Below are 18,139 nucleotides of genomic sequence, written 5' to 3'. Positions count from 1 at the left end.
AAGCAAAGAGTTGGAATAAATGGGTCTTTTTCCGAGTGGCAGGCAGTGACTATTGGGGTACCGCAGGGATCGGTCCGTGGACCCCAGCTATTCACAATATATATTAGTGATCTAGACAAGGGAACTAGATGTAATATCTCCAAATTTGCAGACGACACAAAGCTGGGTGGGCGTGTGTGCTGTGAGGAGGATGCTGAGAAACTCCAGGATGATTTGGACAGGTTGGGTGATTGGGCAGAAGCATGGCAGATGCAATATAACTTGGATAAATGTGAGGTTATCCACTTTGGTGGCAAAAACAGGAAGGCAGATTATCTGAATGGTAATAGATTGGGAGAAGGGGAAGTGCAATGAGACCTGGGTGTCCTTGTGCACGAGTCGCTGAAGCATGCAGGTGCAGCAGGCGGTTAAGAAGGCAAATGGTATGTTGGCCTTCGTAGCGAGAGGGTTTGAGTACAGGAACAAGGATGTCTTGCTGCAGTTGTACAGGGCCTTGGTGAGACCACATTTTGAGTATTGTGTGCAGTTTTGGTCGCCTTATCTGAGGAAGGATGTTCTTGCCATGGAAGGAGTTCAGCGAAGATTCACCAGGCTGATACCTGGGATGGCAGGAATGACGTATGAGGAGAGATTGGGTCGATTGGGCTTATACTCGCTGGAGTTTAGAAGAATGAGAGGGGGTCTCATTGAAACTTATAAAATTCTGACAGGACTGGACAGACTAGATGCAGGAAGGATGTTCCCGATGGTCAGGGAGTCTAGAACCAGGGGTCACAGTCTAAGGATAAGGGGTAAGCCATTTAGGACAGAAATGAGGAGGAATTTCTTCACCCAGAGAGTGGTGAACCTGTGGAATTCTCTACCACAGAAGGCAGTAGAGGCCAATTCATTAAATATATTCAAGAAGGAGTTGGATATATTTCTTAAGGCTAAAGGGATCAAGGGGTATGGGGAGAAAGCAGGGACCGGGTACTGAATTTGGATGATCAGCCATGATCGCATTGAATGGCGGAGCAGGCTCGAGGGGGCGAATGGCCTACTCCTGCTCCTATCTTCTATGTTTCTATGTTTCTATCCTAAGCATGTCTGTTACTTACAATGACCTTCCCGTTATGTTTTTTGAGTTTTCTTTCCCTTTTTTACTCTAGATACACTTTTAGCTTCTGTCTCTCAGTCTACTCTTGCAAGTGAGCCCCTGCTCCTTACATTCTCAAGACTGTTCAAACTTGCTCTGATGGCTAGGTACATTGATATTGTGCCCAGGGTAACAAACATAAACTCCTTGCTCAGATTTATTTTAGTGACTGATTCTGTCTCATGCTTTCACAGAAACCTCCTTGCATCTTTGAGAAGCATCAGAATGACACACTAAGACCTTGATTTTGTTTGCTTTTATTGCCAATTGAATTTCTTGATAACTGAACAAGCAAATAAATAACAGTAATAACATAAATATTGTAAAGAATGTATAATTTTATATATATGTATGCAGTAGTTATTACATTATGCTAACTTCTCATATATATAAAAATGATAAATGATTTGCAAACTCTACACTGAACTATATTTTATAATTAACTTTTATACATGTAGCTGTTCTCTTATGTTCTCACTAGGTAGAGAAGTGTTTGGTTAGCTGATTCTCGACAGAGGTCCTATTCAGGCCACCTCTATTCACAGATCCAGGTCAAACTTAAAAATTGTTGAAAAGCTCTAGGCTAATAAATGTCCCTGAAACAATTACCAGAGATCCATGGAATTGGAATAATTATCTCTGCTTACCATAAATGCCCAGGAGGCATCATAGTGCCATTTCTATTCCCAAGTTCCACCTGGAAATGTTTATTCACTCACAATTTTACATGTAATCACCTTACTAAAAGCCGTACAATTGCTTGGTGCATGCACCTATCACTATACCAATTATGGGCTGCATGCAGACATGTGTGGAGGGGATTTTGTCTCACTACCTCCCTGTTTACACCTAAAAATAGGGTGGTAGCAAGACGAAAATGTCTGGGGGATTGACCCGCTAACTTACCACTGGTCGTCTGCCCATTCCAATTTTCAAGCAGACCTCGATTTAGGTGGCCAGAGCTCCTGCTGGAAACAGGCAGGGGGCTCATTAATATGCGTAAATTGAGGTCAAATGACACCGTTTTCATCCCAATGCCATTTTTGCCTCCACCAATAGTGCTACTACCAGTTCCACAACCTGTCCACAAATCATGGGCTGAACAAAGTGGGAGCCGACTTATTACATCGCTCTCAGATAAAACATTGGAACTTTTGGGAGACCTTCTGCTTATATTGCATTATGTTTTTTTGCTACTTATACTATGCCAAGGTGATGGTCGTGGCTGTACAACGTTCTGAACTCAGAAGATACTTCTGGCAATGCACTTTTTTCTTCCTGGTGGAGGGGTCATTTTAGCAATTCCACTCTGGCTAGATGAGAACGAGGAGAAGGAGCAGCAACAAGAAAAAGGAGCAGAGTCCTCAACGATTTTGATGCCTGGACGGGCCTTATGGTGTCCTGTAATACAGCCCACAAAGGGTATACAGGTTTGCTGTTTGTTGCACAACTTTGCTCTGCAACAACGACAATACATGATTGGCGAGGACCTTCAGCATAGTGAGGGAGAGGACACTGATGACATAGAAAAAAGGAGGACTGGAGCTAGAGGTCTTCGGCAGCAGCTCATTGAGCAGCATTTCATCTGACGGAACGAGTGTTGGTTATGACAAGGCCATGTTCTAAGCATTTCGTCAGGAGGAGGGTACTGCTGGAGTTGGCTTTCCCTACCCCTCTCTGCCGATCACACCTCCCCAGAGGTCTGTGTCCTTTCCAACTCTGGCGTTAAAGTCACCAAGGAGGATCAGTTTGTCGCCCATTGGGACTCGGGACAGGGATTGTTCGAGGCTGGAGTAGAATTCCTCTTTGGTCTCGTCTGTGGCTTCCAGTGTTGGGGCGTACGCACTGATGACCGTAGCGCACTGGTTCAGGGCTAAGGTGAGCCGTTGCGTCATGAGGCGTTCGTTTATTCCACAAGGGGAGTCTCTGAGACGTTCAACTAGCTCATTTTTTATGGCGAAGCCTACCCCATGGAGGTGGCGTTCTTCTTCAGGTTTGCCTTTCCAGCTCTTTGAGCTGGCTCTCCCATGCCCGCCGGGTCTCGCTTAGGGCGCCAATGTCTATGTCGAAATGTCTGAGCTCCCGGGCAACAATAGCAGTACGGCGTTCCGGTCTGTCGCTGTTGGGGTTGTCCATGAGGGTCCTGACGTTCCAGGTCCCGAACTTCATTTTAAAGGGTGGAAGATGCCTCTGCATGAATTCTTTTAACGTGGGGTGGCCGTTGCACAACAGCTACCACACGGGCTTGACAGAGCAAGGTCTTGGTCCAATGGCAAGGGGATCCAAGACGATTGGAGACCAGGCTCTGCTACATCGGCCTACCACACACACACAAACATACACCCACTGTCCTCCTCCCTCCTTCCCACAGGTATTCTCTGCCTGGGTTTCATAGGCTGCAGTGTGGTCCTCCCGACCTTGCTGCTCATCCATGCTGCGCCACTCCTAGGCCTCGACCTCGCTGCTGGGCTCATCCTCGCTCCTGGATCCCGACCTTGCTCCTGGGCCTCGTCCTCGCTCCTGGGTACCATCCTCGTTCCTGGGTCCCGTCCTCGCTCCTGAAAATCAATGCTGGAGCACTCAAAGACCCTGCTAAGAAAGCCCTATTGAGCTTATGCCTCACAACCAACCTGACGACTCCCAGTGATTCAGAGACACAGAGTGTCCACAGCGCCTGGTCTGCACTCAAGGCCTCCATAATCAGCACCTGTGAAGAGACGCTCGGTCACTCGACCAGGAAACACCAAGACTGGTTCAACGAGAATGACCAGGAGATCCAGGAGCTAATAAGCCATAAGCGCAAGGCATTCCTAATCTGGAAACAGCAACAGAACTCAAGAGCAAGAAAGTAGCTCCACAGACGCCTGAAGGCCGAGGTCCAACAAAAAACTCACAACCTAAAGAACAGATGGTGGGTGGAGAAAGCGCAGGAGATCCAGCAGTTAGCCGACAACCACAACGTGCGTGGATTCTTTAGCGCAGTCAAGACCACCTATGGCCCAAGCACCCAAGGCCCAACCCCACTGCGGGCCAAGAATGGAGAGGTACTCATCAAGAACAGAGAGGCAATCAGTGCCCGCTGGAAGGAGCACTTTGAAGATCTCCTTAACCGAGACTCTGTCTTCGACGCGAGTGTCCTCAACTCCATCCCGCAGCATGCTACCCGCCACCACCTCAGCACAACTCCAGCCCGGCATGAGGTTGAAAAGGCCATCCGACAACTGAAGAACAACAAGGCCTCAGGAGCAGATGGAATCCCCGCCGAGGCATTAAAACATGGCGGAGAAGCACTATGGACGCGAATACATGAACTCATTTCTCTTATTTGGAAGGAGGAGAGCATGCCAGGGGATCTCAGAGACACCGTAATCGTGACCAACTTCAAGAAAGGTGGCAAGTCCAATTGCGGTAATTACAGGAGTCTCCCTGTTGTCTGCCACAGGGAAAGTCATCGCAAGAATCCTCCTTAGTCGCCTTCTCCCAGTGGCTGAAGAGCTCCTCCCAGAGTTGCAATGTGGATTCCGCCCACTAAGGGGCACAATGGACATGATCTTCACCGTGCGTCAATTATAAGAGAAATGCAGAGAACAGCATCAACCGCATCAAAGGCCTTCGACACTGTCAACCGTGAAGGATTATGGAGTGTCCTCCTCAAATTCAGCTGTCCTCAAAAGTTTGTCACCATCCTCCACCTGCTTCACGACGACATGCAAGCTGTGATCCTGACCAACGGATCCACCACAGTCCCAAATCACGGTCAAGCGAGGCTGTGTCATCACACCAACGCTCTTCTCGATCTTCCTGGCTGCAATGCTCCATCTTACCCTCGGTAAGCTCCCCGCAGGAGTGGAGCTAATATACAGAACAAATGGGAAACTGTTCAACCTCCGTCGCCTCCAGTCCAGATCCAAGGTCATCCCATCCTCTGTCATCGAATTACAGTATGCAGACAACACTTGCTTCTGCGCACATTCTGAGGTCGAACTCCAAACCATCGTCAACACCTTCACCGAAGCGTACGAGAGCATGGGCCTTACATTAAACACCCGTAAGACAAAGGTCCTCTACCAACCTGCCCCCGCCACACAGTACCGCTCCCTGATTATCAAAATCCATGACGAGGCCTTGGACAACGTGGACCACTTTCTATACCTCGGGAGCCTACTGTCAACAAGGGCAGACATCGATGACGAAGTCCAACACCGCCTTCAGTGTGCCAGTGTAGCCTTCGGTCGCCTGAGGAAGAGAGTGTTTGAAGACGAGGACCTCGAACCCAGCACCAAGCTCATAGTCTACAGAGCAGTAGTGATACCCGCCCTCCTGTATGCTTCAGACATGGACCATGTATAGCAGGCACCTCAAAGCACTGGAGGGGTACCACCAACACTGCCTCCACAAGATCCTGCAAATCCATTGGCAGGATAGGCGCACCAACCTCAGTGTTGTCGCTCAGGCCAACATCCCCAGCATCGAAGCTTTGACCACGCTCGATCAGCTCTGATGGACGGGCCACATCGTCCACATGCCCGATACGAGATTCCCAAAACAAGCGCTCTACTTGGAGCTCCGACACGGCAAGAGAGCCCCAGGTGGGCAGAGGAAACGCTTCAAGGACACCCACAAAGCCTCCTTGAAAAATGCAACATCCCCACCGACACCTGGGAATCCCTGGCCCAAGACCACACAAACTGGAGGAGAAGCATCCCGGAAGGCACCAAACACCTTGATTCTCTTCGCCGGGAGCAAGCAGAAGCCAAGCGCAAACAGCGCAAGGAGCGCACGTCAACCCAAGCCCCTTCAACCACCGTCTGCCCCACCTGTGACAGAGACTGTAGGTCCCGCATTGGACTCATCAGTCACCTGAGAACTCATTTTTAATGTGGAAGCAAGTCATCCTCGGTTCCGAGGGACTGCCTAAGAAAAAGAAGATTTCATCTGAACATTCTCTGCTCTGCTGAATTAACAGTTATGTCCAGCATCTGTCCCAGTTCTTCCATCGTCGAATAAACTGCATGTGCATAAAGACCCAACATTGATAATCATGTCAACTAACATTGTGGGGTCACCAACCACTAAAGCAAATTCTCTGCATACAATGATTTCAAAAAGGTTTATAATTTTACTGTTAGGGAATCAAGGGCTATGGGGACAGTGCAGGAAAGTGGAAATGAGGTAGATCAGCCATAATCTTATTGAATGGCAGAGCAGACTCAAAGGGCCGAATGGCCTACTCCTGCTCCTATTTCTTATGTTCTTACGTTTTTCACAAAAATTCCCACGTGGTAATTATCACTCGGGTGTAAGCCCCGAGTGTCTACCTGAAGTGCTCTTTTACCTACTCTAGTTTTCCTGTGAATTCTCCACTTCAGCATGAGAGTTTGAAGGCTGCTGTGACTCAATCAAAGTTGTTTGAGATGTTCGTGATCGACGAGTTATAGGAGTTTGGGCCTAATGGCCCGGCTGCACACTGCAGGAACTCAATAGTCAGGGCTTTCCGGCACTGGAGTGGGCATTGGTTGAGGGATAGCAGTGGTGCAGACAATGTTTAAATGTCTTAATCCAAATGTACACTCTCGGGAGCCGCAAGCCTACATTTCGTTGTACTGCACTTGTGCACTAACAATGACAATAAAAGTTGATTTGATTTTGATTTGATACGATCATCCTGGAAGAGGGTAACGTTGCATTCCCAATTCATGATTGCCCCTGCTGTCAGGCTGTGGCTCAACACTCCCACTGTGGGAGAGCAGACTGTAGTATATCCATGGCCAGATGTGAAGTCCATGATCAGACTGAAGATGGTGAAGCCCAGAGCCTACATGCCTCCAGTATAAGCATCCCTGTGAGATGCTACTACTGGTGCCACAGACTCTAGCACCCATCGAGGTGACCACATGCTCCATGATTGACTGAAGAGTGTCGATGCCATGCACCACAATCACACGCAAGTTGGTAGTGGACTCCTCCACACTCTTGGACATGTTGTGGAAGTTCTCTGGCAGGCAGTCCAATGCACTGAGCAATTGTTGATGCACAGAAAACATTTTTCTTTTAAAGGCTGGGCCCCTAAAGTGTGCATCTTAGTCCTCTTTAGCAGAGCTAGGACATGACCATGTCCTCCAATGTGCTATTTCCTAGGCTGTCCTTTCCACCTGCACCTGCATACTTGTGTTCAGTGAATCAACCAATGCAGACCCCTCTAACTCACTATCTATACCATGCAGGGTGCCAATTTTTGTGCTGGTGCTTGGAAGGGTAAGAAGGAGTGACTGTACATCTTCAGGAGGGTTCTCGCCCCCAGTCTGTGTGGCTGCATGGCCTGACTGATCTGAAGGACCAAGAAATAGGGCAAAGTGTCAAGGGTTAGCATGTAGTGGCAAAGGTAAGCAATATTAGACGAGTGGCAGCACAATGCAGCATCAGATTGCCATGCTGAGTGTGGGTGTGTGTGAAAAATTTAAGTAGAAAGAGAAAAGGAATGGAAGATGCCAAAATACCCTGCTAGGCATGGCCTCCAGCCTGCCTCACTCCAATGCTGCGTGTCCTCTCATGAAAGTGACATGCCAACTCTGCTCAATGACCAATTCTAGACTTTCTTGCTCTTCGCCTCATCTAGATTTGCTAGTGGAAGAAGAAGAAGAACCAAGCAACAGTTCACAAACACCTACCCAGAGGTATCCACCATGAAGAAATTATAAAGTAAGTCAGAGGGCAATACACTGGGTGACATAAACAGAACCACTGACAGAAGAAGCTGGTGGTGGTACAGTTTTGACTGAGGACAGGATGCATTGCCCTAGCATGAAGAACTTGGGGATCTGCTTTTAAAAGAAGGATGCTTGCAGAAAAGATTCTGGCATCAAACCTGTGCTCTGCCTTGGACAGGCAGGTGTCAACCTTGGACAGATTGGTGGAGGAAAGGAGCTTTCAAGGCGTCATTCATCTTCTGCATGGAAGGGGCAGTGGCGCAGCAGGATAGGCACATGTTACCCTCTCTGAGGATGTCAGCACCTCTGCTTTCTCGCTACCCGCTCAACAAATACCAACCACAGTGCCAGAAAGCCAGACTTCCCAAGCAACAGCTGAAATGCTGCAGTCTGCAGCCAGGTCTTTAGAGGCTCAAACTCCCAGAAGTCGCCAGCCACGAGGATCTCAATGGTTCCTACATGAGCAACAGTAGCCTTTAACCAGCTCTGCTTAAACCACTGGTGAACACCTCATAGGATTAGTAGAGTTAATAAACCTTTTACGAAAAGCACTGGAGTTGATCACTTGAGTGACGAAAGAATGAATTCACCACAATATTGTGTTTAGAATTAAAATCAACACCTTTACTACATTTGCAACTTCGGTCTATAGTTTCTTCGCATTACAACTTCTTAGTCTTAGACATAGAGGTTGGTTGGAAGGTTTTGGTGTCCTTCAGTGCAGAATCAAGGGAGTGGTGAAAAAGTAACAAAGACTGTTAATGCTGAGGGCCTTTTACTGGCTTTTCAGGTAAGAGGATTGAGGAAGTCACTGAAAGCATTGCTCTATCAACTGCTCTCCGCACTGTCTAGCTGCAGTGCTCCTTCTTTTGCTTCTTTCTCACGCTCGTTAAATTTTTCCTCATCTGATGATGCCCCCTTTTGTTGCTGCACCTCCTCCAACTTCAATCCTCCTTGCATTGCCAAGTTGTGCAGAGTGCAGCATACTACAATGATGCAGCCCACTATGCCTGGGCCATATTGTAGGAAGCCCCCAGAGTAATCAAGGCACCTGAATATTTGCATCAAAATGTCAATGGTAAGCTAGTGTCCTTGGCCCAACCATCTTCAGCTGCTTCATCAATGACCTTCCCTCCAACATAAGGTCAGAAATGGGGATGTTCGCTGATGACTGTGATGTGCCTCAATAATTCCGAGACTCGAAGTTAGCAGAACAAAAACAAGGCTTTTATTAACTTAGAAAGTAACACGTAAGAGAGAGAGATGTCTTCCTTCTGGAGACTGAGGCCAGACTGAAGCTAGCTTACAAACGGGGCCAGGTATGGGCGGAGCCCTACACACAGCACATTCCAGCACATTCCAGTATACAATACAGCACATTCCAGTACACAATACAGTGAGGTCTGGGGGAAGGGAAATGACACTGAAACCGATCTCAGTCACAGGCAGTGGTGAATGGAATATTTCATCACAGACTGCACAGTGTTCAGCGCCATTCGCAACTCCACAGATAATGAAGCAGACCATGCCCACATGCAACAAGACCTGGGCGACGTTCAGGCTTGGGCTGATAAATGGCAGGTAACATTCACACCACAGAAGTGCCAGGCAATGACTATCTCCAACAAGTGAGAGTCTAACCACCTCCCCTTGACATTCAATGGCATTACCATCGCCGAATCCCCCACTATCAACATCCTGGGGGTCACCATTAACCAGAAACTTAACTGGACCAGCCACATAAATACTGTGGCAACAAAAGCAGGTCAGAGGCTAAGTATTCTGCGGCAAGTGTCTCACCTCCTGACTCCCCAAAGCCTTTCCACTATCTACAAGGCACAAGTAAGGAGTGTGATGGAATACTCTCCACTTGCCTGGATGAGTGCAGCTGCAACAACACTCAAGAAGCTCGACACCACCCAGGACAAAGCAGCCCGCTTGATTGGCACTCCATCCACCACCTTAAACATTCACTCCCTCCACCACCGGTGTACCGTGGCTGCAGTGTGTACCATCTACAAGATGCACTGCAGCAATTCGCCAAGGCTTCTTCGGCAGCACCTCCCAAACCCATGACCTCTTCCACCTAGAAGGACAAGGGCAGCAGGCACATGGGAACACCACCACCTCCAAGTTCCCCTCTAAGTCACACAAAATCCTGACTTAGAAGTATATTGCCGATCCTTCATCATCGCTAGGTCAAAATCCTGGCACTCCCTACCTAACAGCACTGTGGGAGTACCATCACCTCAGGGACTGCAGCGGTTCAAGAAGTCGGCTCACCACCACCTTCTCAAGGGCAACTAGGGATGGGCAATAAATGTTGGCATTGCCAACAACGCCCTGATCCCATAAACGAGTAACAAAAAAAGCTCTATGATGTTCCTGCTCATCCCATGGCTTTCACTATACCTGTATTGCTCAGGCATGGTGGGGTTGAGGAGGGATGTCATAAGCCATGTGTGAAGAGGGTATCATTTTTCCCCCTGCAGCCAACCTGTGTATTCCTGGATGGGTGAAAAAGTCGGGGGGGATGGATGAGTGCCGTAGACTGAAGGAGTCATGGCAGCTGCCAACGAAACTGATGCAGACTTGCAGTAACCTGCGTTGACCACACACCAGTTGAACATTGATGGAGTGGAAGCTCTTTCTGTTCACATAAGCTGCTGGCACATCTTTTTGGTGCCCTGATAACTACATGAGTTCAGTCTAACATGTCCTGGACATGAGGGAAGTGGGCTACTGCTGCAAATCACAGAGCTCTCTCATTCTGGCTGTCGGTGTCCATCGTGAAGGTAATGTCCTGGCCTGGCAAGGAGGGCATTGGTGACCTGTTTGATGCAGCTGCACACTGCAGCTGGAAGGGGCCTGGGGCAAAAAATTTAAGGGTGGCCCCCTGGCCCAGCAGGCAGCAGTTCCTGCTGCAACAGGTTGAGTTTGACAACTCAATCAGCTGCAACGTAAAATTGACGGTCAATGAGTTTCCAGTGTGAAGAGGGCAGGAAGTTAATTTTCCCAATCTTTTTTGTGTAATCTTACATATTATACTAAGAAAAACCATTTGAACGTCATAAAAATGCTGGTGGCTTAAGTTGGTAGCAAAATTACGTAGAAAGTTAGGATAAATTTCAGTACAATTAACTTTAGTCATTTCTATTTAATTTTCTGTTCCGTTTCCTCTCGCGACGGTGCTGACATGAGCTGGGTATGGTGCTTTTGGTATCTGCAATCTCTGCTATATTGTCTAAGTAGCATTTCTTCATGTGTGTGCCAAGAATGAGTGTTGGTGAGCTTTTGGCTATGGAGCTGCATCACAGTTCATTCTGTCCTCACTTGATGTATACAGCGGTTCACGGTATAAGGTTCAGTAAAGTGAAAACGGCCTGATTTTTCTTCTGCCTAGCCCAGGGACACGGAGATCAATATTAGGACCTCAGCCCCGGCTGAGATTAGCTAACTAAACATAGATCAGAGATTGAACTTGGGACCTCCCTGGTCTACATGGCTCAATATTACACGGATACTTACTGAGTCATCAAGTGTGTGACTAATAATTCTGATGCATTCAGAATGAAAAAAGACAGAAGTATTAAAATCAAAATGATTTTTAAAAACAGGTTATTAATATTTTTTCAGAAATTGGCACATCTAAAAACCCAATAATGTGATGTATTTACTCTGTTGATAATTCATATTTATAGTAAAACACATTAAGAACTATTACATAGAATTTACAACAAAGAAACAGGCCATTCGGCCTTCATCTAACCCTATCAGCATATCCTTCTATTCCTTTCTCCCTCATGTACTTATCTAGCTTCCCCTTAAATACATCTATGCTACTTGCCTCAACTACTCCATGTCGTAGCACGCTCCACATTCTAACCACTCTCTGGGTAAAGAAGTTTCTCCTGAATTCCCTATTGGATTTATTAGTGACTATCTTATAATTATGGCCCCTAGTTTTGGACTCCCCCACAAGTGGAAATATTTTCTCTACACCTACCACATCAAAACCCCTTCATAATTTTAAAGACTTCTACTAGGTCACCCCTCAGCCTTCTTTTTCCTGGAGAAAAGAGCCCTAGTCTATCCAGTCTTTCCTGATAGTTATAACATTTCAATTCTGGTATTATCCTTGTAAATCTTTTTTGCATCATCTCCAGTGCCTCTATATCCTTTTGGTAATATGGAGACCAGTACGCTAAGTGTGGTCTAACCAAGGTTCTATACAAGTTCAACATAACTTCTCTGCTTTTCAATTCTATTCCTCTAGAAATGAACCCTTGTGCTTTGTTATCCTGTGGTGCTACTTTGAATGATTTGTGAATCTGTACCTCTAGATCCCTTTTCTCCTCTACCTCATTTAGACTCTTAGGGCTAGAAATTCATCTGTTGAGCGCCACTCTGTAGTGCCATGAATTGGTGATAAAATGGCAACCTCCGCTCTTTCACCAGCTGGTGGCAGGTCCTGCCATATTCGTGTCCCCCTTTGCACTTCCGGAAACTGGTAGCGCCCTGAAAGAAAAAATGGCGGCATGATGACGTCAATCGGCGTGCAACGCCAACATAATGTCACCAATGCAAACTTTGACCCTAGGGGTCCTAAGCACACCAGGTTAACCTGGCGTGCAAGCAGGCGGACAGTGGCAGTGTCTGCACCTCTTAAAGGGGCACATACATCGTTCAGGTAAGTTTGGATTAAAGGTTTTGGACTTCTAAAATTTTTTTATTGAAGTGGTGGCTTGCTGCAATAGATGTGAAAAAATTTTTAAGTGTGTAGGGAGTGCTGCTGGATGCTTACAAGGGCTCAGATGGTAAAAGAAGGCCTTTGAGAGACAGAACAAGGTGCAAATACTCAGCAGGTCACAAAACAGCCACGGAGAGAAAAACAGAGTTTACGTCTCAGGTCAAGATGCTGCCTGGCCAGCTGAGTATTTCCAGCATTTTATGCTGTCATTTCACATTTACAGCATCCGCTTGCAGAGGGAAAAGGCACAGAAGAGGAGAAAGCAGACGGAAGGATGCATCCTAGACAACCCTTTGTGGCTGAGATATTTGGGATGGAATTATCCGCCTGCGGTCCCAGTGACTACAACCCAATTCCCCTTTCAACATTAGTCCCACACCTTAGCTTCCATCTGTTATTGACCAAGACAGCATCCTCTTGGCCATGATGCTGAAATAAAAGCCACTACAAAGCAAACTTTCCAATCCACCTATTATACTTCTAGCCATCCAATGTGACATCAAGAAATCAACTCATCATCTGTATGCATTCTTTTCGTGACTATCTTGTGTGTGCCTTTGCCTACCCTGCTGATGTCATGCAGTGCTACCCCAGTGACTGCAGCATGGCTGGTGGAAGGCTGCTGACTTTCAGTGGGGGGCACTGCAAATGGCCTTGCTGGTTGACCTTGAGGAGCTGGTGGCTGGGAGTGTCAAATCAATCTTCTTCTGTTCTTGTTCTTCTTCACTTTCCTCTCCCTCTTCTTGGTCACCCACTGGCTGGGCAGGCTGCATTTCTTGTGTGAAATGAGGAAGGCACAAGGGTGGAGTTGTGGTGAGGGGAGGGTGGGAAAGCATGAGGTGCCTGCCAGAAGGAGGATAACGTATGAGGATACCAGCATCTTGTATCCTTTCAGCCCCACCACTGGCCAAGGGCTCAGCCACGCCCCTGTCAAGAATGGCCTGCACCATCTCCTCCAAGGGGGTGAGGTGAGGCTAGGAATGGGAGATGTGCTGAGTGATTGGTGCAGATTGTTGGTAGGTGAGTGATTGGGGGTCATGCATTGAGCAGTGTGTGACTCTAGTGGTGCAGTTGGTAGGAGACGTCTTTTGAAGATTCATTCACTGACCTTGACCACTGGTCTGAGGTCATGAAGCTTCTTTGGGCACTGGAGCCAGATGGAGGGGTGACACTGCTGGCAGTGACAGCCTCCATGATGTACTCTCACATCCTTCTTTCTGAAGGGCCTCCTGGCCCTTGTGGGTAGGGGGCCTGTCTTGCAGTGTTGACCCCCTGCACAAAACTGGAGTGTTGCGTGCGAGACCCTGGGTGCCCCGTCCGTGGCTTGTTGAGCCATGTGTTAGTGCTGAGGCAGTTTTCCCATTTTTTGAGGTTAGGAAGATAATTCAGATTTAAGAGCTGAATATTCACATTTGGAACTTTTTTTCAATGTAAAATATTTTTTAAAAGGCAGTAAGGGCTGAAAACTGCATTGTTTCACTTCATTTTAATTTCTATTGCTTCAATGCGCATGGCCTCTTTAATTCTCAGATCTCTTCATTACCCACAATTTCTTGCGAGCTCCACAGCCTCACTTCCAGAGGCTGTGGGAAGCTCCAACAGCACATCTGGACAGGAACTTCGTCTCGGATGCCTCCAGCAATGCCACCAGCATGGCATTGCATGGAAGGTGAGCGCTGCGCCAGCAATCTCCATGCTCCCCAGACCAATTTTGCCCCATTAGTGCTGCGGCCATTTTCACTGGCTGTTAACTCCAGTTGCCGGTGTCACCGGCAACTTTGCTGGCGAGCACGAATTTCTCCCCCTTATTTTCCTCCTTATGCCTTCTACCAAAATGCACCACCTCACACTTATCTATATTGAAATTAATTTACCATTTACCTACCCATTCTTTAAGTTTATTAATATCTTCTAGTATTTTGTGGCTGTCTTCCTCATATTAACTATATCCACCAATTTGGAGCCATCAGCAAATATTGAAATGGTACTTCTGATTCCAGAGTTCAAATCATATATGTAAATGGTGAACAAGATTAATCCCAGCACCGATCCCTGTGGAACACCACTTCTCACCTTCCACCACACTGACTAAATACCTTTAAAACCTACTCTCTGTTTCTTGTTTTGTAGCCAGCTTGCAATCCATTCTGCTACTTGCCCCCTGACTCCACATGCTCTGATCTTAGTCATGAGTCTACTATGTGGTACCTTATCAAAAGCCTTTTGGAAATCCAAGTATATCCCATCTAATTCATTACCCTTATCTACTCTCTGTTATTTCTTCAAATAATTCAATAAGGCTGGTCAAGTATTACCTTCCCTTTTGGAATCCGTGCTGACTATTCTTTGTTATATTTTCAGTTTCTAGATTTTTTAAATTATATTTTGACTAAAGATGCCATTATCTTTCCTACCACCTACGTTAAACTAACTGGTCTATAGCTCCCTGGACTTGTTCTATTTCCCTTTTTAAATATAGGAATCACATTATCTGTCTGCCAGTTCTCTGGCACTAAAAAAGAATAAAATAGTGCCTTTGCTATCTCTTCCCTTGCTTCTTTTAGGTCCCATGCAGGCCACTTGCCAGCTTCATAATGGAAAAACCACGCATGCGCGGAAATTATAATGGGCCGCGCACCCAAAAGAAAATTAGAGGGAACATTGTTTTTTTTATCCTCTTGAAGTTTGGCTAGTTTATCAATTAACTTCCCGCTTTCTATCTTAAATGTCTTGATATCATTTTTGATCTCCTGCTAATGTCACTTCCACCCTGTTAGTCTCCCTCGTAAATACTGAGGCAAAATAATTATTTAATATTTCTGCCACTGTGCTGTCATTATCTGTGAGTTTATCGTGTGTATCCCTTAGTGGCCCTATCCCTATCCTGATTTTTCTTTTGTTATTGATGTGTCTGTGGAATTCTTTACTATTTCTATTCCTTGATAAGTTAATTTCATAGTTTCTTTTTGCATTCCTAATTTTTTTTAAATTTCTTTCCTAACCTCTTCGTATTCCTCTTTGCCACCCTTTCCTTTATTGTCTATCTACATAGGTATCTTTTTCTTTAGCCTCTATTTTGCCATTATCTCTTTATTCACCTACAGTGTTTCATTATTGGCTAGTTTGTTCTTATTTTTTTTAGCTGAATATATTTCTCCTGAACTCTATTGATCACCATTTTCAATATTTCCTACTGCTGTTCTATCTTTTTGTCAATAATTTTTTCAAGCTTATCTTCTTTATTTTCATTCTTATCCCCTCAAAATTAGCTTTTTCCCCAAACTATTACTTTGGTCTTTGTCTTATTTATAGCTTTCTCAATCATGATCTTAAACCTTGTTATGCTGTGATCGCTATTGCCTAGATGTTCCCCTACACTTACTGCTCTTATCTGCTCTGGTTCATTATAAAGTAACTATAAAGTAACATATGGCAATACGCTTGATTTAATCCTGTTATGCATGCACACTGGAAATTATAACATAAGTTTAAGTTCTTCTCACCTTGTCTGCAACATATTTTGGTTCGCAAATATCTAAATAAAGAAACAAAAATATGAAAAGCACAAAAAGCTAATATATATTCCTTTATCAATCACTGCCCATGACTGAGAAAATTCTGCGTTTTGGTCCTCAATCCCAATTGTATCTATAAAGTTCTCTTTCACTTGCCTACCTTCTAATTGATAACAGAAATATCAAAAAGATCACTCCTCGGTCATCTTAATATTCAGTGAAGAGCCTAACACATTTCCTACAACTTCTTTATATAATCAAACAGTTTAATTCTTATACAATTGCTTTACTTATAATGTTTCCAACTTTCATAAGTGTGTAATACACAATTGTTTCTCTCATATTATACAGCAATTGGAATGATTAACAAATTAATAAGGTGGTAATACAATTCAGAGCATACAAATAGATATCTTAGCATTTGATATTAGCACTCAGCTGTCCACCTCCTTTTTCTGCCTATGGTTCATTCTTTTCTTTCTGCATATGAGAAGTTAGGATATTGTTAGGTGACTTTTAAATGATGCTGTGATTAAATTAAGGAGTCTTACCTGTATTTCTATCTCTCAGTTTCAATTTTAACTCATTGGCCCTGAAATTAGGATCGGGAGTTTGCCGCGCGTGCAAGCCCCCGATGTGCACTCACCCTGCGCGCCGACATCTGAAGCCCGGGCCTGCTTGCATTTCCTGTCACTGGCCCGGTTCAGATGTCGACGCGATGTGCTTACCTGATCCAGTGGCGTAGTTAGTGCGATGTGCCAGCTGGGATCAGGTGAGCACTGTGTAGCCAATCAGGGGAGGGGAAACTCATTCATGAGTTTGACAGTAAGAACTGTCAAACTCATGAAAAGTATGGGCTGCCAAAACACTACTTAAACTTTAAATAAAATTTTTAAAAACATCCCACTGATTATATTAACTATAAATAAGTTTAAAAAATGTTTTAAACAATTAATCAATTTTTTGAAAAAAATAATTTTTTTTAAAATAGGGTCTAAAACTAAACTTACCTTACTGTAAATTCTTTAAAAAGAATAAACCTGTGGAAAAAAAAATTCTAAATTGTACTAAAAGCCCACTTACCTGTAAAACTAAGTACTTACGTCTGGTTTTTCCACGCATAAAAACCGGAGGCCTTTAGACTCGGGCAACTCTGGAAAAAAAAAAGGAATTTCACTGCGCACGCGCTGCCTGTGCAGTCGCACACGTTCTGCCTCTTAACCCCTTGGGTCAGAGGACAGGAAATGCTGGTTTTCAGCGCATGCGCTGTGCATGCTGAAAACCGGCAATTCCTCCGGTCACACGCGTGAGTACCCCGTCCGTACTCACGCGTTGTGACAGGAATTACTGGGCCAATATGCTTTGGCCTTGAAATTCCACCCAAATTTCAGGGGCTTCAAATTGACCCACAAGCAAATTGGCAAGGAAGCCAATGATACCAGTTTTCATTACAAAAACAAAGCACCTGAATTTCCAAATATGATTTGGCTCTTTCTGCGATCCGGCTGCTGAGTTGCCATGCAATTAATGACCAAATATTGAAATGAGGACCAGCAGAGCTGCAGCTCCTGGATTTATGCTCATAATACATTACTGGTAAGTTAGAATGAAAATAGAAGGCGTAGCTGTTACAAGCCTGCAGATTATTGAAAGTTTGAGCTGGGAACAACTTTTTGGGCATTTTTTTGGCATTCAGCGTAAACAGCCTTGGACTTGCTTCTGACTGCCTGTGGGAGTGTGAGATCACCGAAAGATTTTGACCTCCCCCTCCATTCACAATTAAAGCTTCTCAGGAACAGGTATAGCATTCCATAAGGATATACTTTTATATGCAATTATCATAGAGCAGGAAGAGCAGCAGAAGAGGAGAGTGAAGTAGCATTTGAGGATGTGCCCCAGAAGATATTACCCTCCCAAATATCTACAGGTAACGCAGGTCCTATGAAGACATTAATGAGCAGATGTATATTAGGATAATGAGCTTCATCAAAGAAATAATCGGGGTGCTTTGCCAGCCTCTGCATGTGGAACT

The 18,139-nt window shown here is 45.4% G+C and overlaps 1 protein-coding gene across 3 annotated transcripts in view; it reads right to left on the bottom strand.

Annotated features, from left to right (window-relative positions):
• LOC147124236 (spermatogenesis-associated protein 6-like) overlaps positions 1-18,139 on the bottom strand; it is a 122,098-nt gene that overhangs the window by 11,164 nt on the left and 92,795 nt on the right. For all 3 annotated transcript variants that reach the window (XM_085984167.1, XM_085984159.1, XM_085984163.1), the window contains exon 11: positions 16,096-16,127. In XM_085984167.1, coding sequence (XP_085840293.1) covers positions 16,096-16,127 — 32 coding nt within the window. The remainder of the gene's footprint in view (positions 1-16,095; positions 16,128-18,139) is intronic.

Source organism: Somniosus microcephalus, chromosome 1, assembly GCF_052327205.1.
Source record: "Somniosus microcephalus isolate GS21.2 chromosome 1, FLI_Smic_1.0, whole genome shotgun sequence".
Classification (NCBI taxonomy): domain Eukaryota; kingdom Metazoa; phylum Chordata; class Chondrichthyes; order Squaliformes; family Somniosidae; genus Somniosus; species Somniosus microcephalus.
Note: the sequence above shows the minus strand (reverse complement) of the source record. Positions and strands in the feature narration are given on the sequence as shown.